This window comes from Zonotrichia leucophrys, chromosome 8 (genome assembly GCF_028769735.1).
Source record: "Zonotrichia leucophrys gambelii isolate GWCS_2022_RI chromosome 8, RI_Zleu_2.0, whole genome shotgun sequence".
NCBI lineage: Eukaryota > Metazoa > Chordata > Aves > Passeriformes > Passerellidae > Zonotrichia > Zonotrichia leucophrys.
This window is the reverse complement of record NC_088178.1, coordinates 29,126,134-29,147,717: the sequence shown is the minus strand read 5'-3', so window position 1 is coordinate 29,147,717 and position 21,584 is coordinate 29,126,134. Positions and strand designations below refer to the sequence as shown.

General features: G+C 45.0%; 1 protein-coding gene across 2 annotated transcripts in view; it reads right to left on the bottom strand.

Annotated features, from left to right (window-relative positions):
• The window catches only part of CACHD1 (cache domain containing 1), a 94,844-nt gene that overhangs the window by 53,267 nt on the left and 19,993 nt on the right, over window positions 1-21,584 (bottom strand). For both annotated transcript variants that reach the window (XM_064720379.1, XM_064720380.1), the window contains exons 2-3: window positions 10,527-10,589; window positions 2,654-2,802 (exon numbers count right to left, since the gene is read on the bottom strand). In XM_064720379.1, the coding sequence (XP_064576449.1) occupies window positions 2,654-2,802; window positions 10,527-10,589 (212 nt within the window). The remainder of the gene's footprint in view (window positions 1-2,653; window positions 2,803-10,526; window positions 10,590-21,584) is intronic.

Genomic DNA, 21,584 nt, shown 5'->3' with positions numbered 1-21,584 from the left:
AAAATCTGATCACAATATCCAGGAGAATCAACTTCTTTCCTGATATTTAACCAAAATGGGGAATCTCCCAGAAAGGTGACGCCACAGGGAAGGAAAATGAAAGGAAGAGCAGCAAATGGGAGAGGCAGAAAGAGGAGAAAAACTGAAATGATGGCACAAGCATTTAGACAAAATGGACAATGAACAAAGCCTTGTTCATTGGAGCTAAAACTTGGGCGTTTCAAACAGAAAATATATTTTTACATTATATTTTTTTGTCTTGCAGATGATTTCCTACACACAGCACTGTGTCCAATGGCCAGATAAGCCTCAACCAGGCCTTGCCAAGGTCCAGAACATCCTGCAGCTGATAAACTCTTCTGGGAATTATTTAATTATTGATCCAAGCAACTAAATGATGAGAATCCCATTGCAGAGCCTGAATGAGGAGCTGTGCAAACAGCAAATTCACCCTTCTGCTTTGCCAGCTGTTTGTGTTTTAAACCTTTCACTGGGAAGAATTCTTATGCAAGTTCACCACGGGTAAAGAAATTTCTGAAGGGCTTCCAAGCTATGTAATTTTGGAGGACAAAGTGAAAAGGAATTCACTAAAGTTCCAGACTAAAAGGAGACTTCTCTTTTTGAAGAAAAATGAGGCCACACTGACAAGGGGGTGATAAATCCCATTTTTCCTTCCCCTCAGCCCTTGCTTGGAAGGTGTTCCTGCTGCCTGGTGGTTCCTGCATGGATTTTGTGAGCAGAGGGCAGAAAGGTTTTCATCCTCAAAGAATTCCTGACCCTTTTGTCCACCCTGCCAACAGCCTGGATGGGGCAGCAATTTCCACAGGCACCCTGTCCAGCAGGAACTGCACAGAAATTCCAAACCTGTGCCCTTGGAGTCACCTGGTGACCCAAATTACCTTCCTCCCTCTCAAATGGGTTTAAATCAGAATGAGATATAAACAGTAAAAATCAGTCTGTAATCAAGGTTTGCATAAATGTTTAAAATGTTCAGGATTTCAAGAAAATGACTCCTCTTTAATTGGAAAAATCAGGGCTTCTATCACCCATTTTACAGTTAGAAAACCCAGAGAAATTTCTGCAAATATGCAGCACAACAGAAATTATTAAAGACAACCAACTGCCTGGATTTAGCCTACTCAAAACTCCTGGACTTAAAACCAAACCAAATTAAACATGAACAAATGCAGTTTCCAAGCAATGGACTCGATTTCATGCAAGCTCTGCTGTCAAACAGCAGCATGTCAGCCTGATTAAAGTGGAGCACAGTGCAGTCAGCATGTGATGGACTGACCAGCTCGTGATTTTGGCTACTTCAAAGGACAGGAAAAGGTCCCATGACCAGCTTGAGGAGAGTTATTCAGGGCAAAAACAGTGTTTTGGATCTAGACAGACTCTTTTTGAACAGAACACCGTGAACAAACTTTCTTTTGCTGCTTCCAGCTGATTCCCAGCTCCTGTTTAAAGCCCATCATTAAACACTGGTGTGGCTGAAATGTAGAAGAAGATGAGGGCAAGATAAGAGGCACCTTTGGAGTTTTGCCACCTTCATTTTTACCCAAACTAGCAGGAAACTCAGGAGTAAGAGCCTGGATGAGGGATGTGGGACTCCCATGCTCTCCAAAATGCAGTTTATTGTATCCAAGGCATTACAGCAGTGCAGGGTGGTGGGTGACAGAGCTGTGCCTACAGCTGGCAGCTCCAGCTGCAGGCAGGCCTGGAGATCTTTAGCTTAGGTTACAATGCATTATATGCTTTAATTTTGGTTCCAATGCATTATATACCTTAATTTGGTTACAATGCATTATATACCTTAATTTGGTTACAATGCATTATATACCTTCAATTTTGGTTACAATGCATTATATACCTTAATTTGGTTACAATGCATTATATACCTTAATTTGGTTACAATGCATTCTATACTTTAATTTTGGTTACAATGCATTATATACCTTAATTTGGTTACAATGCATTATATACTTTAATTTTGGTTACAATGCATTATATACTTTAATTTTGGTTACAATGCATTATATACCTTAATTTGGTTACAATGCATTATATACTTTAATTTTGGTTCCAATGCATTATTTACTTTTCTTTGCTGAGCATCTTAATACAGCAGAACCAATCTATACCTTAACTTTTACCTACAGCCTATCATAACTACTGTAATTACCATATTCATGTCACTGTTCTCCAATCATTAAAAGTCAGTGCATTACAGTTTAAGCTAGAAGTTGTTTCTCAGTTTTCTTGCAGTGGAAAATTCTGAGACCTTTTTTTTTACTTGCACCATTTGCTGCCTTGTTTGCCTGTGCTCTCTTCCTGCTTGGTAAAAACATTTTCTTGTTTGGGGTGGGTTTATCCTTTGCTCTAAGCCATATAAACCCCTTCTAACTCACACACCCTTTGCCTCCTTGGTTATCCAGTGAGGCTGGCTCAGCAATTCTTTTCTTCTCTATCAAAACTTGCTGCCATCTCTATTCCTTCTTCAGACTCTACATTTAAAAATCTTTCTGCCAAGCACCTGTGAGCCTTCCTTGTCAAACTTTCATCCTTCCCAACACTCAGGCTACTTTGCAAAGAAAACTGAGTTTCCTTGGCAGATGAAAAGACAGCAGGAGGGGTTCCAGGATTCCATACTCACTCCATCATGGAAGGGGGGATGGTGCAGCAGTCCTGGATGGCAGTCAGGGGTGAGGTGAGGTGGGCAGTGTACGAGGCTTCCACCACCTGCTTGTTCCGGTTCACCACGTCCAGGTAGCGGTTGAACTTCTCACGGATTTTTTTTGCCAACTGAAAAAAAAAAAAAACATGAGGAATTTTTTAAAATCAACTCCCCCATTCTTTAACAAGCAATTAGAACCTGTGTTAAAGACAATTTTTTTCTGATTTGCTCATTGCGTTTTTATTTTTGTGGCTCAAGCAAGAAGTCAAGTAATTAATATCGGCTGCGGCAAGGAGACCATACAAGAAAATAAAATACATTTACCATCCAGCAGTGGGTGCTTCAACAGAGTTTTGCATGAGTGAGAAGTGTGATTTCCATTATATAAATTTCCTTTTTACTAAGAACTGACAGCTGGATGTGGCAGTGAGGTGCTTGCTCCAAGGCCTGACAGGGATGTGATGGAGAATAAACCAGGCCAGGAGTGAGTTTGTTGAAGTTCTATACATGGACACTTCAGGAAAGCCCAAATAATGGTGTTAGAGGTGCCTTCACTGTACAGAACTGCTACTGCTCCAGGAGCAAAGAGCCAACAGCAAATCTCCCACTGGTGGGAGCATCCTCGGGATCCAAGGAAGCCAAATGACCCCAAATATTGCCATGAGTTCCTCAGCAGCCTCCTCACCAGGTGGATCTGTGCAGAAGTGTTTCACCATTTCTCTCATGGAGATTTGGGCAAAATAACCACCCCAGCTTTTGCTTTCCAGCTGCATTCCCTGCTGCTTTCCTGGGAGGCTGAGCAGTGCCTGGGTGGTTTCCCCATCGATCCAGAGCTCACTGTGCCTTCTCACAATCCACAGCTTCAGCCACAAACTGAAAAGTCTCTAACTGATGTTATACTATAGCAGCAAGAAAATAATGACACAAGTCTTGCACCAGTGAAATTCCTCCTGAAGCCTTTTGTTGTCAGAGGGACTCCTTATAAATCAGGACAAGGTTTAGAGGTGACACTGGGATTTGAAAGAGCCAATTTTGCTCCTTTCAGAAAGCGAAAACAAACAGGTTGTGGCCACTCCCATGCAATTCTCAGACCATTAAAAAAATTAGGATGGTTCACTTTGGAAATAGCAAATTGGGCACTTCAGCCCTTCTTCTTAAATCCTTCTGCAAAAAATTAAAATAAAAGTAAAATTAATGACTTTTTGCTGGCAAATACTGCCAAGCTGACGTGATCTGAGGGCTGGTGGTGCCTGTGGCATCTCTGCCCTCTCCATGCCAGGCAGATTCCAGGCACTGGGAAGGGCTGAGCCTGCTGGGACACGTCCCAGGCTGCTGGAGTGACTGTGCTGTGACAGGAGAGCTCGTTTGTGTCCCTTCGTTAGGCACTTCCCAGCGAGCCTGACTAATGACTGCCCGGGAAAAGGGGAAAGGAAAATCTGTGCCTGCTCCTGGAGCAAACGTGACAGCGAACACAGTTACCAGGAGGCATCAGGTTTCACAAGGAACATTTACTGAGACTTTCACTCCTGCTCTTTCATCAAAGGCAGGAATTGATGAAATGGATCAGGATTTTTTTTATTTGGCTCTGCATATTCTGCATCCCTTTCACACCAACCAATTACATATTTCATAATCAGCCAGACACATCCCAAATGAAAGAATCTTCTCTTGAGCAACAGACAGAGGTGTTGGATAATCAGAAATCCTGTTTTGCATTTCTGCAAACTTCTCCAGAGCTAAATCATCTCCTCAATCCGTGGCACTCCTCTCCCCTGCTCCCTGCACACCCCAAACCCTGCAGGGATGATTGAACAGTGCTGCTGCTCTTGTGTGCTGGCAAACAGCCCTGGATTCTCCAGATCCCTGCACTAACAAATGTCTGTCCTGACTCTCACCAACAGGCCCTTTTGTCATGATTTACTCGGCTCTGAGGGGCAGGAGGCCTCCCTGATAACAGCACTGCCCTGCTCCAGGGAATGCTGGCGACCGTGACAGGGCTCCAAGGAGCACAGGTTTAATGGGACCCTGCTCAAATGACTTGCAGAATTACACCTAATTAGTTCTGTGGAATGATTTATTGCCAAGGCACCAGAGGACTGCTAATGGGCTCCTCCACGTTAGGCATCCAGCACTGTTAAATTGTTCCCAGTCGTTAGGATAATAAGCTGTTGGGGAGATCTTTCTCTGCTTTCCAGTAAGCTTTCTTTGTGTCTGGCTGTACCCCTCAAATGTGTTCTTCAGAAGTGGATTCTCCTGGATTTGTTTAAAACCCACCATTAAAAACTGGTGTGGCAGAAATGTAGGAGGAGATGAGGACAAGGTAAGAGGCACTTCTGGAGTTTTGCCTTCTCTGTTTTTATCCAAAGTAGCAGAAAACTCAGGCTATTTTGCAAAGAAATCCTCATTTTCTTCACAGATTAAATGACAGCATGAGGAATTCCAGAATTTCAAACTCACTCCATCATGGATGGGGGAATGGTGCAGCAATCATACAGCACAAATTGTGTTCTCAAACAAACACAGGCCAAGTTTCCTAAATCAAAGCATTTAGATTTGGTGTGTACAAAGTTCTCTTCTCAAATGAAATGCCAAGGCAAACCAGATATTTGAATCTGAGATTTCCCTCTTGTTTCCCTACCTGAAATCAGGAGGAGGGGAGAGAGCTGAAGTTTGCTGAGCATCATTAGCAGTCATAAAACCATCACAGGGCCCCAGAACAAAAGGCCTCTGGTTTGGAATCAGAGCAGCTCTCTGATAAATGAATGCTGCTCAAGCTGAGGGTTCGGTGTTGATGAGTTTTCACCTTCTAGGTTGAACGATAAAAGCACCCCACAGCCTTTGAATTTCACCCTGCTGTGCCGAGTCTAAAGATCTGACAAATGTGTTTTTCAGAAGATCCTGTACTTCAGAAGCTGACAAAAAGCAAATGCTTTGTTCCCAAAGTGCGTCTCCCATGGAAAAAGCTCCGAATGGCTCAAAGTCACTCCGTTATTTTTCTGGAAGGGGATCCAGCCCCGGTCGGGGCGGGAGTCAAGTGCGTGTCAGCAGCCAGGGATCTGAAACCTCCCAGAGCTCCAGACACCATCCCTGCCCACAGCTGCAGCATCTCACTTGGTCTAATCTAAAGAACTCTAAAAATATTGCCCTCTGATACCAAGACAATGCTCCCAACAATCCAGACCGCTTCAAAACCAGCAAACCCAATAAAGTCACCGAGGACAAGACCATCCAAAAATAATTTTCCATTGAAAAGTTCTTCAAATGAATAAACTGTGCTAAGAAACTGAGGGTAAACCACCAATGAAATACTAGAAACAAATGGTTCTAATTAATCAAACTGAGAAGCATCACCCAGATGAAGCCTAACAAAACAAACCTTTCTTCCATAGCTGGGCTTCACTTCCCTCCCAAACTTTCTTTATTCCCCTTGCAGGGTGATGCACTCGGCTGCTGGAGCCTGTCACAGGAAAAGCTGCAGGCTTAAATCACCTTCTCCTCTTTCTAAATAAAAACCTGAAGTTTTTATCCAGCACACAGCCTGCTTTTTTTAACCTGCCTGGAGCTGGAGAGCTGCTGGATGCTGATGGATGCCAGACCCACAAAACCTCCAAAGTAGAGAAAGAGAGATAACAAATAATGAAAGGACAGAAGGCTGAACTCTGAAACCATGCTTACATAATTGCTGAAGTATTTTTAAGGCAAAATGGAAAATCCTGCCCTCAATCAGGCACAGGAAAGGGGCAGGGGTGTCCCACACCTGGGTGGGTACCAAGTGTGACAGACATTTCCTGCTCCCACAGAAATCCTCCAATTCGCCCATTTTAATGGAGACTGAAATAAATCTGGATACCTTGAGATTGACATAAATATTATTATCCCACAAAAAGCGCTTTTTGCCTCATCTCAAAAACAGCAGCAAGGGGAAGCCGCTGTGGGCATTTTTCAGATTTCTGTGTTTTCTCCTTGATTTTAATAAACAAAACAATGAGCAGAGAGTGCTCTCTGTGAACAATGCAGCCATTAGCCCTGTTTTCCCTGGATTTCCTCTGGCAGCTGACACGCAGCCAAAGCCCTTGGGTTTGCAGACAGGTTGGACTGTAACACCTGTTTCTATTACTGCAGCACCCCTGGGTAATGCACTTCAATTGTCACCATCTCCACTGACAACCTTTCATCACAACATCACTGAGCTCCTCTAATTTTCCCAGAGACATTTCCCTCATTTGCATCGTTCCCTCGAGCTTTTTTTTAAAGCTCCTTCCCCCTCAAAGCTCCACAGCTCTGAAGTCTTCCCTTTGCAGGGAGCTCTGAGGGAAAGCAGAGCTCCAAGGTGAGGTTTTATTTCTGGCTGCAGCTTGAAAGCCAAGGTATTTTTCATGTTTCCAAGCCTGTATATAAAATATGCATCAGTGGGGTTGACAGGCAGGGATGGACTCACAGACAGGGATTTAACACTGTCAAGCTCCTTGGAAAGGATTGCTTACACATGGAAGAGCTGAGTTAGAATTTTGAGGTTTAAATTCCCTCTGTAAACCAGAAAAATCTGGAAAAAATCCCCTCTCTCCAACGCCTACCAGGGATTCATCCTGCTGCTCTATCACAACTGTGCATCCACAGGCTCCTAATCTGGAAAACTTTTAATGTTATTTATTTATTTTTCATCTACGTGGCTCTTGAAGAAACCACTGGTTTTGTACCAACCCTGAAGAGCCAGAGGTGAGCAGGGACATGGCTCAGGGAAGGATCACAGAATCATCTCCAGCTGCATCCCACACCTCTGTTTTAAAGGATTCCAACCATTCACGGAATCCTGGAATGGTTTGGGTTGGGAGGGACCTCAAGGATCATCCTGTTCCACCCCATCATGGGCAGGGACACCTTCCACTGTCCCAGGCTGCTCCAGCCTGGCCTGGCACACTGGGATCCACAGCTTCTGTGGCCTCCCCACCCTCACATGGCAGAATTTCTCCCCAAAATCCCATCTAAACCTCCCCTCCTCCTTCCATTAAGTCCATTCTCCCTTGTGGAAAGCCCCCATTCCTGCTTCTCTGCACGACACTGAGAATATATTTCATTATTGCAACCAGGATGCAGGAAACCACTTTCCAAAGTGCATTTTGTCACGGAAACCAGCACTCATTTGAGGTTTTCTACTGGCCAGTACCTTTGGCAAAGCCTCCCAAGACTTATTCCAAGGAAGATGTTAAGCAGGATGCACAGCAAAACCTAGAGAGAGGTCACAATTCCTGAATCATTCTGGAAGTACATTAAACACACAATAATTGCCTTTTATTGTGAGGCTCACAATTCATTAATGTGTGTGAACACACCACGTTTCACAGCCAGGGAACGTGCTGTGCTCAACAGCTAAATGTAATTTTTTTCAGCACATTTCAGATCTATTTCCTCCCCAAAGGCTTCTTTGCCCGGTCCAAAACCAACCAAACTAAAAACCCAACCCAATGGCAGCATGGCCTGAGCTTTTCAAGCCTTTTCTCCTCAAAGCTGGTCAATCTACTCCTGTTTGAGAGCATTTCACCCCCTCTCCTGTGTGGAGCCCAGATCCCTGCTCTCCACATCACGGAAAGCAGATGTCTGGCAGGACACTGAACACACACTGACTTCCTTGAAATCAGCTAATGTACATTTTCCCCTCATAAAACTCCTCCTGTCCCACTTTATTTACATCGCTAACTCACAGCACTGCATTCTCATTTCATATGAGAGCTCTCTGATACTGAAATAACTCCCAGGGAAGGGATCCAAGTCGGTTTTGGCCATTGCCATCCCATTTTTAATAACCTATATCAGGCAGAAAAGGTTTTACCTGTCAGAAACAACAGTAATTCTGTAACTGCAGACATTAAAAGTGTAACCAGTTCAATGCTGAGAGGAAAACCTGCTCCTTGTGTGGCACAAAGAAAGCCAAAGGTATTGAACAGTTAGGCCTGAAGGCCAACAGCTGGAATCTTTCACTTTTTCAATAAACTGAGAGTCATTATTTACATGGTTTGGTACAAAAAACCCACCACCCCCACAACAATTCAGTGCTCTGCCAAAAAAACCAAATCCCAGCTGACATAAAACTGCCTTTGGATATCAGTTGCTACGAAACTGTTAATGAATGAGCAAAGCAGAAATGAGATTTCTCCGGCAGGGGATTTCATCTGCTTACATTTGTTTGCCTTTGCTCAAGATGATCCCATTCAATGTCCCACTCTTATAAAATTCAGGTTCTGTTGCTGGGGATTCGTTAGGGCTGGAAGATCTGGTTATTAATGAACCAGAAGTGCTCAATTATTCTTCCATCCACTTCAGTGTAGAGCTTTTAAGCACAGTAATTACACTTGAGCAGAGCCCCGTTTTCTCCCCTGACAGCTCCAAATCCATCACCCCACCTCCAGTGTTTGGACAGCTCTTTAAATCCACTTGGGATGAACACAGACATCTGCTCTGGGAAACAAGGACTGTCTTTTCCTCAGCGGAGAATCCGTAGTCAGGACTTCAAAGAAGTTTTAATCCAGTTTCTTGGTTTCCCAAAAACAGTTTTGCCTTTCAAAAGCCATCTGATACGTCTGATCCAGCCCACATGGCCCTTCTGTGGCGCACAGACCACCCAGAAACACTGCTGGAAATGCTGCCCTACACAGCACAGAGCCACAGGGCCCATCCTGGGGGATGCTGGCGTGGGGTGGGATTTAAATTGTTAAACTCAGGTGACAATTACATTCCCATGGCCCCTCTGCTTGCAAGCACCCAACCTGGGCATGCCAAAAAGCTGGGGAAGGGTCTGGGGATCCAGGAGAGGCTGAGGGAGCTGGGAAGGGTCTGCAGAATCACTGAGGGAGCCGGGCAGGGGCTGCAGAATCCCTGAGGGAGCTGGGCAGGGGCTGCAGAATCCCTGAGGAGCTGGAAGGGGCTGCAGAATCCCTGAGGGGCCGGGCAGGGGCTGCAGAATCCCTGAGGGCGGGCAGGAGCTGCAGAATCCTTGAGGAGCTGGGCAGGGCCTGCAGAATCCCTGAGGGAGCTGGAAGGGGCTGCAGAATCCCTGAGGGAGCTGGAAGGGGCTGCAGAATCCATGAGGAGCTGGGCAGGGGCTGCAGAATCCCTGAGGAGCCGGGCAGGGGCTGCAGAATCCCTGAGGAGCTGGAAGGGGCTGCAGCTGCAGCTCCCTCTTCCCCAGGGAAAGCCCCACTCTGAGGAGCTCTGGTTTTCCTGAACATTAAAACTGGTTTGAGAGGGGTCTAGGAAGGCTGAGCAAGTCCATGCTCAGACTGGGAAGAAAAGCTGGTTCTTTGTTCCATTTCTTTGACCAAAACCCGTCACCTTTACCGCAAACATAATTGGGACTTTAATTTCTGAAAGAAGGAAACATGATCTACTTGATCTGTTTGAAAACTGATCCAAAATTAATTTTAAAAATATACACATGTATTAAAATGCAAACTGCCCATGCAGTATCTCAGTGTTAAATGTTGAAATGTGTTCCTGTAAAACCCCATAAAATTACAAGCACCCCTCAAGCACACCTATGATGCACCAGGCTGTAGCTGTCCTATATTTCCACATCATAATAATATCAATGGGTTTACTTTGAATTTTATATTCAAAAAGAGACACTTCCAACATGAAAGGCTGACAATTAATGGGAGCTTCTTCAAGAGGGCCCTTTTGTTTCCAAGGGACAGCCCCACACCGAGCAATGGAAAAGCTTTGCAGAATTCTCAACACCACCATCAGCACATGCACCCATGCCCATTTCCATCCTGTTCCTGGCAGTGATCTGAGGCTGGGACAGAAAGAATTCCCTGAGCTGGCTCTGCCAGTGGAGGTGAAGGGGTTTTGGACTCACCTGCTGAACTTCGCTCTCTCCGTTTGATATTTTCTCTGTGTACACGAAGGAGTTGAATATCCTCTGCAAGAAAAAGCAGAAAGGAAGTGTGAGAGGCTTTTCTGTATAAATGCCCCAGGAAAGCAGCTCCAAGGGGTGATGGGTGAGGAAATGGGGTCAGAGAAGGGCCTGGGGACCCTCCCAGTGCCAGGCTTCCCAAGGGAATCACGTTCCATGTGGGATCTGCATGACTTTGGAAGGCAAAGACATAACAGGGTTTTTTCCACACATCTGTTTATTTACCAAACTGACCTAAGGTGCTAAAAATAGTTCCACGTGCAAACTATGACCCTTCTTTTGCTAAACATTCAACCCAATATAACTACTTTTAAAAATGCTTCTTTCCAACTAAAACATGAGAGGCTGGGAGCCAAACTTAGACAAATTTAATATGTGGAAAAGAGACAAGTGAGACCCAAATTGAACACAATCAGATCAACCTCATTAATAGAAAAAAAAAAAAAGAGATTTATCAGAAGATAGAAGTGAGAGCTGTGTCCTGCTGTGGGAAGCTCAGCTCCCAGGGGGACAGGTGACAGCCCTGCTGCCATCCCTGCTTACAGACACAGAGGAAAATACACTCAACACCTTGCTATAGTCTGCTTGCAGACTGAAAAATAAGACTGGAAAGATTTGGGGTTACACCAACAGCTTTACTAAAAGGTTTCCCTGATCACCTGAGCTTCTTTTCCAAGATTCCCCACTGCCAAGGGCAGCTTTCCCCTTGGGGACAGTGGAAAATGTACAATATCCCCAAAATATTCCTTTGCTCTCTTAACAGCAATCAGCGGTATCAATAGCTGTAATGGCAATAAATGGAGGTTATTTAGGCTGCAAAGACATTTCTCCAGGAGAGCTGGGGGTTCACAGAGGGGATGGAGCCCAGTTCTGTCAGTGCTGAGTCACACACGTGGCTACATCTGGCCAAGGACAGGGATTCCAAAACACCCTGGACTGCATTATCAGCACTAACAACTGCAATCACTAAAAAGTTCCAATTTCATCCAAATTCATCTCCCTGACAACTCTTGGAGTCCACAGCTCCAGGAGTTCTTTTGATGCAGGTTCAGCTGATTCCCTCCCAGCACAGTCGCAGGCAGCAAAACCAGCCTGGAAAGTCCTTTGGTGTGCTCCCCATCATCACTTGCCCTTATCCCTCTCCCTCCTGAGGACTTGAGGAATTTCAAAAATGTGAACTCTCCATTCTGAAGAAGCATTTGGAAGGGCAGCAATAAATCTCCTTGGCTTACAAGGCTCAGAGAGCCAAGAAAGGGGGGCAGGGGAGAGGGAAAAAAAGGTTTCTACTCTTAAAAGCTGCCTGTACATCGAGACTTCATCGAGACCTTTGTTTAAAGTTCTGCTTGGGTACTTTAACTACAAACATGTTGGCTTTTTTCTTCCCTCCCTCATGAGATGAAAAGATAACTTAAACATCAGAAGGAAATACATTAAAGCATGTCATTTTGATGCAAAATGTTTTAAATGAATTGAATTTTTCTGTCCACGCAGCGTTTAGTGTGCAGACATCAAAAGGAACGAGGAGGAAATCAACTGTCAGCTCCTGAGAATGGAGCTTTCTGTCCCTAACACAAAGCTGACCTTCTTCCACCCTTTTCACATGTAGCCCATTTATGAACTAGCAAAATAATGCCAGGGAACATCGCCCATGGTTATGTAAGAGTCACGATGCCAGCAGGAATTTATTTGGCTTGGTTTTTAACCTATTTTGCTTGATTTTAAATTAGTTCATTTCTTTAAAACGCTCTGGTATATTCTGTTGTTTTAATTAAAAGCACCGTGCATGGCTGAGAGGGGGGAGCAGGAATTCCTCAGTCAAACTAAACACACATAATGAGTAAACCAACAGTAAAAATCGAGTAAGGATTGAGAATCCAGCCCCGAGGCTACACATGAACTGCTCAGCCCCTGCCTGGGTCCAGTCCCTACTCAGGATATCTGCTCCCTATTCAAGAATTCCTGGGCACAATCCCACCCTAGGGGGAAAAAACATCTTTAAGCTAATTTCACTGACTTAAAAGTGCCCTAACTTTAGCCAGACAATCAGAGCGAAGTGGCAACCTCAAATGAAGTGGAGGGAACTTCACAGAGCAGAGAGAAAGTCAGCCCCACACACAACCTCAGGAAAACAGTCTAAATATTTAGGAGAACTTGCCCTGCAGTTTACACAGCACATTAGCATCTGTACTTTATTCTCCCCACCCCTCTTGCTGAACTGGCTCTGTGGAGCAGATGGCAGCAGGCTCAGCTCCCTCACAGAACAATCCCACACGTGTTTAATGAGACGCTGGCCCGGCATTATTGCCATAACCCATCAGCACTCACCCTTCCAATGTGGGAAGGCTGTGCTGGATCAGCATCTGGATCAGCATCTGGATCAGCATCCAGTCTTTGCTCTGGATCAGCACCCAGCCCTTCCTCAGGATCAGCATCCAGTCTTTTCCCTCATTCAGTATTCAGCCTTCCCTTTCTCTGGATCAGCACCCAGCCCTTCCCCTCATTCAGCATCTGGATCAGCACCCAGCTTTTCCCCTCATTCAGTATCCAGCCTTTGCTCTGGATCAGCACCCAGCCCTTCCCCAGCTCAGCATCTGGATCAGCACCCAGCCTTTCCCCTCATTCAGCATCCAGCCCTTCCTCTGGATCACCTTCCAGCCTCTCCTCTGGATCAGGATCCATCCCTTTCCCTGGTTCAGCCTTTTCCCTTGAGCTGCTCCTCCCCCAACCATGGAATATCTCCACTCCCAAAATCCCAGCACACACATCCTCAAGCCCTCAAATGCCACCTTATTTTCCTTCATTTGCCTTTGCATGCAGTAATTAACTGGGGAAAACCCCTTTATTTTTACATCCTGGTGGAATTATCCCAGTGCTGTGTCTGAAGCAATGTCTACCTTCCAATACTAAGAAAACAGTGTTGGAGAGTTTCATTTATCCTGACACTTTCCACAACAGCAAGAGGACAAGTGGAAACAGCCTTAAACTGAGACAGGAGATTGAAGTTGGATACTAGACAAGTTTTTCCATTGTTTTTGGGGTCAGGCATTGGGATAGGTTGCTCAGGGAGGTCCGGAGTCCCCATCCCTGAGGAGTTCTGGATCTGGGAGATGTGGTTTAATGTTCCAGCAGGGATGGGTCAACAGCTGGACTTGATGATGTTAAAGGTCTCTTAAAATCCAAACCTGATTATTCTCTAATTGTACTATTTCAAAACTTACTATAATCTTCCTAAAGATTCTTTTGGAATTACTCAGACACTGGAGAGCCACAGCACCTGCCTGGCTGCACCTGCAGCTCTCTGCTCAGGTTTAGGCTCAGTGCAGCTCCCAGGGGCTGAGCACAAAGCCCTGAACCATCCCTGGGCCTGTGGCAACACCCAAATCCTGGGCACATCATTCCTGCTCCTAACCCTGCCCTGAACCATCCCTGGGCCTGTGGCAACATGCCTGTGCAAACCCTGGGCACATCACTGCTGCTCCTAACCCTGCCCTGAACCATCCCTGGGCCTGTGGCAGCACCAATCCTGGGCACATCATTGCTGCTCTAACCTGCCCTAACCATCCTGGGCCTGTGGCAACACCCAATCCTGCACATCATTCCTGCTCCTAACCCTGCCCTGAACCATCCCTGGGCCTGTGGCAACACCCAAATCCTGGGCACATCACTGCTGCTCCTAACCCTGCCCTGAACCATCCCTGGGCCTGTGGCAACACCCAAATCCTGGGCACATCACTGCTGCTCCTAACCCTGCCCTGAACCATCCCCAGGGTCTCTGGCAACACCCAAATCCTGGGCACATCATTCCTGCTCCTAACCCTGCCCTGAACCATCCCTGGGCCTGTGGCAACATCCAAATCCTGGGCACATCATTGCTGCTCCTAACCCTGCCCTGAACCATCCCTGGGCCTGTGGCAACACCCAAATCCTGGGCACATCATTCCTGCTCCTAACCCTGCCCTGAACCATCCTTGGGGCCTGTGGCAACATCCAAATCCTGGGCACACCATTCCTGCTCCTAACCCTGCCCTGAACCATCCCTGGGCCTGTGGCAACACCCAAATCCTGGGCACATCATTCCTGCTCCTAACCCTGCCCTGAACCATCCCTGGGCCTCTGGCAACACCCGGCCTTGGCAACACCTGGGCACATCATTCCTGCTCCTAACCCTGCCCTGAACCATCCTTGGGGCCTGTGGCAACACCCAAATCCTGGGCACATCACTGCTGCTCCTAACCCTGCCCTGAACCATCCCTGGGCCTCTGGCAACACCCAAATCCTGGGCACATCACTGCTGCTCCTAACCCTGCCCAGCCCTCCTGCCTGGCCACACAAACACAAGCCTGGACTGAGAAAACCCAGGTATCTGCAGAGATCACACCAGGGATCCATGAGAGCTCCTCAGGAAAACCAGGAGATGTGGCCCTGTGAGCCTGCAGGGAGCCCTGGATGGGGCCCTGAGGAAGTTGAGGTTTCTTTTCCAAACACAAATTCCCAAATTCCACTCTAGCCTTCCCAAGTTCTTGAAGTACCTGGCTGGATCAAAGTACCTGCAGTTTCCTAGGGAATTGTTCTGTGGTACCTCCATATTCCCTTTAATGACTCCAGCTGCCTGCTTTTAGCTTTGGACAGCAGGACAAGTATTTGACAGGAGAGAGGAATCAGGCAGGAATGAGGAATTCAGGGCAGGGGGCTGGGGCAGGGAAGATTTGGGCCACCAGCATCCAATGCCTGGCACAGGTGGGGTCTGACAGTGATGGATGGGCCCAGCACCCAAACCCCATCTCAGGGCAGGATGGAGTCAGGTTTCCCACCAAGCCAGAGATAAGCTCGAATTCACCTCTGTGGCATCCTAAAAACTCCTTACTTGAGAGACTTTTATTTATTTGAAACTGAAGGCAACTCTGTTTTAAATCTGGGAGAAGACTCTACACCAAGCACTGCATAAAAAGTGAAATGTTAACTGGCTCGTTCCCTCAGGATGAAAATGCACTGCAGTGAGAAAAACACTTCCAAAAGGCCCAGCCTGACTGTCAGCACAGCATCAGAACAAACAGAAAATCCACCACCCCCAAATCTCCAAGGCCCCAACCAAACACAGGCACCAACTGCTCTGCAGAGCACTCAACCATTTGCACATCACTTTACTTGCCAGACAAGACACGAATCCATCTCCCTGACAACAAAAATAACATTTTTTTGAGACAAAGAGAATGAGGGAAAACAAACACAGGATTAGTAAAATAGCCAATGAGCTGTAAATATACTGAAGCCGCTTCACCATGCATACAAGCCATTTAAAAAACCAAAAAAACCACAAAAAAACCCCAAAACACCCAGCTTTCTGCAGGTTTAGGGCATGGACTGCTGTTAGCTGTCATATTTGGGTAAGGACTCCATGACAAAAATCAATAATATTAAAGAAGTTACACAGAATAATAAAATGTAGGTGTGTAAAACACAGGCAGAATCGGCTCAGCAGGGCTGTGGTACTTTGTAAACTTCAAGCAGCCCCTAAGCAGGGTCTGGTTCCTACATGAAAGGTTAATGTTTGAAAAAGTGGTGAGCCAACAAATACCCAACAAATCCTTTTCCTGGTGGAGCTCACCCAGTGAGGCTGTTTTCAGGGAAACCCGTGGAGTTTATTTTTGCAGTGTCTGAAGCCATCTCGTGTTCTGTTTTGTTACCATTTTCTAAAACCAAGGAACATTAACTAGAGCCTTCCCAGGAGAGCAGGGACATGCTCTGTGCTTTCCTCCAGGAATTTCCAGTGAGACGTGGAAGAAGCTGGAGTGAATTGGAGGAAAACCCAGGGAAAGGAAAATCCAGAGGGATGGGAGCACCGAGGGCAGCAGCTACAGATCTGAAAGGAATATCCCAACACCACCCCACAAATGCCTTTCTCCTACTGTGGGTTTGAAAAAAAACATGTTTACAGAAGGGATTTAACTAATTAATGCTCTTTCTCATTACATGATTTGTGGAGCAGCCACAGACACCCAAACCAGAGAGAAAAGTGATGCCGAGCTCAGCTCAGTCCCTGCCTTCACAGGCTCCAGGAAATTAGAACTTTCCTAATTCATTTTTCTAATTAATGCCTCTAATTCACTTTTCTAATCAATTGTTTTAATTAATCATGATTTCCACTTTAGTGTGATTTCCACTTTAGCCAGCAGGTAGCTACCTTTCTTCTCAAACTCATATTGTTGGAGTTTGATTGGAAAATTGCACAATTTGAAGTTTTGCTGAACTAACCCTGATGAGCTTCAATGAGGCTGAGAACTGGACACCTAAAATGCAGATTTTACATCCCTCCAAGGAAATGCTGCAGAAAGCAGAAGGTAAAGAAGATTCTAACAAAGACAATCAGCATGTGCTGTAAACTCTCTGTCTGGGAAAAATATACTAAAAATATACTAAAAATACTGGAAAATGTGGATTAATTAGCATGAGAACTGAGAAATCAATAACCAGCAGAGGGTAGAATGCTAATTAATAAAGAGAATTATGTGAGTTAGAACCAATGAACATTGCAGGCTCATAACACACCCTCTGAGTGCACACATTCCCCAAGATTTAAGGTTTTAAGTGGGAAATCATCATCTCCTTTCCCATTTTTTCATCTCATGAAGATTGCTCACCGAATCCCTATTTGGGATTTATCCCAAATTTTGAGTCTTATCCCTATAAGGCTCAAGCTCCCACCACCTTCCACCAGGAGCTCATCACATTTCTGCAGCACTGGAAAATACTCTGGGCAACACAGGAGAACTGGGGTTCAAGTTTGATCTTAATTTTGATGGCCAAAAGCATCTCATCTATATATTTATATATAAATATATACATTTAACATTTCTATATCAGCTGTGGGGGATAAAATCCTATTTCAGGCCTCAGAGGGGAGATGGGGAGTGGGCACAACACTGAAAAGGAGCAAAGGAGAACATAATTCTGATGAATTTGTTTCCTTGGAAAACTCTGGGCATTTGCAAGGAGAGAAAACTCTGGAAAACTGAGAAAGTGCCAAAACATGCAATCAGGAACCAGCAGGTTTTTTTTGGTCTTCTTTTTCAAGGGAGCAGAGAAGAGGAAGGGAAAAAGGGTGAGAGGGGAAAATACCCCAAGAAAATGAGTTCCACATGTTCAAGGGATTATTCATTTAGCCAATGTAACTTGACTAAGGTTATTCTCCTGACAATGTGTATGGCAGAAAAAAAGAAAGTCATGCTACCCAACCCTTAAAATACAAAGCAGATGGGCTTCTCAATGGCATTGGATTTCTTTTCCCTGCACTTACTCCTCATTGCAGCCTCCAGGATGTAAAACTTAAATAATTTCTATGGTTTTGTTCAGATTGAGAACATTTTGATTAGTGAACTCTTTTCACCTTGCTGCATCTTGTTGCTCCTTTTCATTTTAAAAGAACCTAAAATTGAGCATTTCAAAGGAGCAAAATTGAGCAGAGCCTTCATTCTACTGGGAGAGCTCTGGGTTTCAGTTTTCTGGTTTGCTTTCAAACTCATGTCAAAATGACTCAAAATTGGGAAAATGTTAAGCAGAAGCACAAGACTTGTAAATAGCTGCAATCCTAGAGCCAGAAGGGTTTGATACCACTTTAAGTGCAATTACTGTGCTTGTCCAATTTGCTCATGAAGTCAATGTCCAGCAAGTCTGCAGAAAAACCACGGATCAATTGATGCAACATTCCAGGCAGGATTCTGTAATTTTACAGTAAAGTCAGGAAAAAATCCCCAAGCACAAAGGGACAGACACACCAAGAGAGGTGATTGTTCCCTCATCAGTTTTACATAATTAAGGATTTTGCTTGAAGAAATGCTGCAGCACAGGAACTTTAAAAAAACAATACCCAAGCAGACAACCTTAAATCCAGGGATTTAAAGATCATAAATCACAGGGCTGAACTTCTGTGCATGAAATAAATGGGCTGATGGCAACCTAATTACAGAAATGTTTGCTTTAAATGTCCAAGAGTATAATTTTTCAGGATCTCTCAGCAGGAAACCATCAGCATCCACAGGATAAATGTCCCAAAAGCCTTCCCTACAACCTCTCTGAACAGGAGCTGTCTCCCAGTGCCTGCACTTGGAGAGACACCCACGTTTGAAGTTTTAACACAAACTGCAGTCCACGTGCAGGTTCTTGCACCAAAACATCCACACTTTTGTCAAGAGATAAATAATTTATGAGTAGTAACCTTAAAAAGACTGGCAGGACATAATTATCTCCCTGTGAGTCAGTGTCTGCAATAAAAACTACAAGGTTGTTCTCATTTACAGTATTAGTTGTATTAATAAGTACAGAAGTTTTAAGGTCACCTGCTTAAATACCTCATCTGCATCATTTTTATATGATATTTGTATATTTGAATATTTGTATATTACTTATATTTGATATAATCTCCACCCTTCCTTTCCTGAGCAGAAACGAGGGGATGCAAATCTGTGCGATTTTAAACTCTTAGGTTGAATCCCTCACTTGAAATTTAAAAGAACTTTAAAAAACAACTCAAGAAGATAAACCACTTTGCATTAATTCTATCAATCACTCCCTGGGTGTAAAGTTATTTTCAAATAAAAAACAGCATTCCAGAGTGACCGCAGGCACACCAGGAGAGGGGTCCTGGCCTAGCAGGGCCTCAGCAGGCCTGGTGCCACCGCAGCCACCCTGGTGCCACCCCAGCAGCTCTGTGGGGACACCAGGCCAGCCCAGGGCTGTGACCCCACATGTAAAAGGGGGGTCAGTCTCCAAACACCTGCAGAAGCAGAGGAGAGGCCGTTTGAGCTGCACTGGTCTGACCTCGGGGTTTGGAATCCCCCATGAGGCTCTGTGGGCTCCAGGAAACGCCATTTTGCCACACTTCAGCGCTAATGAAAAGGGAATTACTCATCCACCAGCACTGGAAATGGGCTCTCTTCCCCTCTGCTCCCAAATCAGGGCAAAAATGAACTCAGACATTGAGCACAGTGATGGATCTGACAGCTTGGCATGCCATGAGCCACAATTCCACCTGGAACCACTGATGCCTTTTTGGGGCTACCCAAAAACACAGGCCAGACAAAGCTAAGGGAATAAAATGTGATTATATTTATTGAGGGGCCTTCAAGTTAGATCTTAATTTTGATGGCCAAAAGCAGTTAACATCTCTGTATCAGCTATGGGGGGTAAAATCCCATGGGATCATTTCAGGCCTCAGAGGGGAGATGAGGAGCAGGCACAAGACGTAAAAGGAGCAAAGGAGAGCACAATTCTTATAAATTTGTTTCCTTGGAAAACTCAGGTACATTTTGTGCAGACAAAGCCCCTCAGGGGTTACACCCAAAATGGACCATGGGTCACAGGTTTTTATATATCAGTTTGGCCCATGTTAACTCCCCCATTTTGGGGGTTAATTTCCCAATTACAGCTTCAGATTATGAATTAATTTACCCCAAGTTTGCTCCCCCCAACTCACTTTTGTTTCCATCTCTCAGGACCTGAGGCAGTGAGGAGCCCCTGATTGCCAGGCCTGGAGAGGAATTGTTGTGTCTGCCCAAAATGGGGCAGCAACAACTCACACTGAATATGGAGTTTAGAGTTGTGCACTAAAGAACTGCAGGATCACAAATACAGAAAAACAGAAAAGCCAAAATCCCAAGGCATCACCACCAACGCCCTAAACACACTGACTGCACTGACAAACTGCATCCTGCAGCCAAAAAAAAACAACAGGCAGGTGCAAAATAGCAAATAATTCCTGGGTAAATAAAGCAAAGAAGGTAATCCCTGGAAGGAAGCACTTTTCCAAGGAGCTGAGCTGTCCCACAGCACCCAGAGGTCACCACAGCCCCTGGAACTGCTCCCTCCCTCGTTTTTTTGGCCCAGCACAAAAAAATTCCCAGTACCAAAACCTTGGGAATGCTCGCTGGGAGCTGCTGCTGAACTTCTCCCTGTGTTGAACTCATTATCTCGGGACACAGGAGGAGGCAGAGCAGCCCTCAGAAAACAAATGTAATCTCCTGGAAAGAGCACAGCCATTAGATGTTATCAGTGTGCAAAAAAAAATTAAAGGTTGAGACTGGAGGAAGCTCATGAATTGAATTCTTACAGCACTTCAAAGCAATTTGTGCATGAATGCAAGCATTTATTCTTCTAATTAAAAAAGGGAAAAAGCAAGCAAAATAGCAAGACATCATTTACATGAAAGAGGGGGGAGTAAAAAAAACCCCAAAAAAACAACCAACAACCAAAACTCAAACAAAACCTCCAGTGTTAATCAAGCACAGTGTGGATTCCAACCCAGAAAAAGGAGAGAAAGCTCCAGATTTAATGAGGGAAGGCAAGGATGAAGGAGAGGAGCAGAACTCGCCTCGGTGCTTTCTCAGCCATCCCACAGGAATTGCTACATCCAGCCTTTGGGAGCAAAAAAACCATCAGATGTTGTGCAAAGCAGGGATTTGATTTTATTCAATAAAAATAAAATTTATTTTATTATTTATTGATTTTATATATTTTATTCCTGCCCCCTCACTGTTTTCCAAACGAGCCAAGGGTGGGGGCTCCGGGGTCCTGGCTCTGGGATGGTCCCACCACAGCAGGGATGGAGAAGAGTTTTTGAAATATGATTTATCCTAAATAAATATAATGATCCCAGCCTTCTAAAAATGAGCAGTGCTGAAATGATAAGGAATATATTCACCTTTCAAACAGTAAGCAGCAAGAAGCTACACTCAACTCCAATTTAAACATCACAGTGTGCTCTTTTGAGGAACTCTCATTAACAGCCCAGAATGATTTGTGTGTCTGAAATTAGCCTCAAATTAGCAGCTGAAATTTGTAAGAACTGCCCCCCAAAAAATCTCCCTACAGGCATTTCACCTGTGCAAACACAAGCCCTCAGCTCCTATGCAGGATTTTTTCAGTTTCCACTCGGGCATCTCCTCCTTAGGCAGGGGAGGAGCTTTGTGAATTATTTCAATGCCAGGGATGCTCTTTGCCTCCAGATTG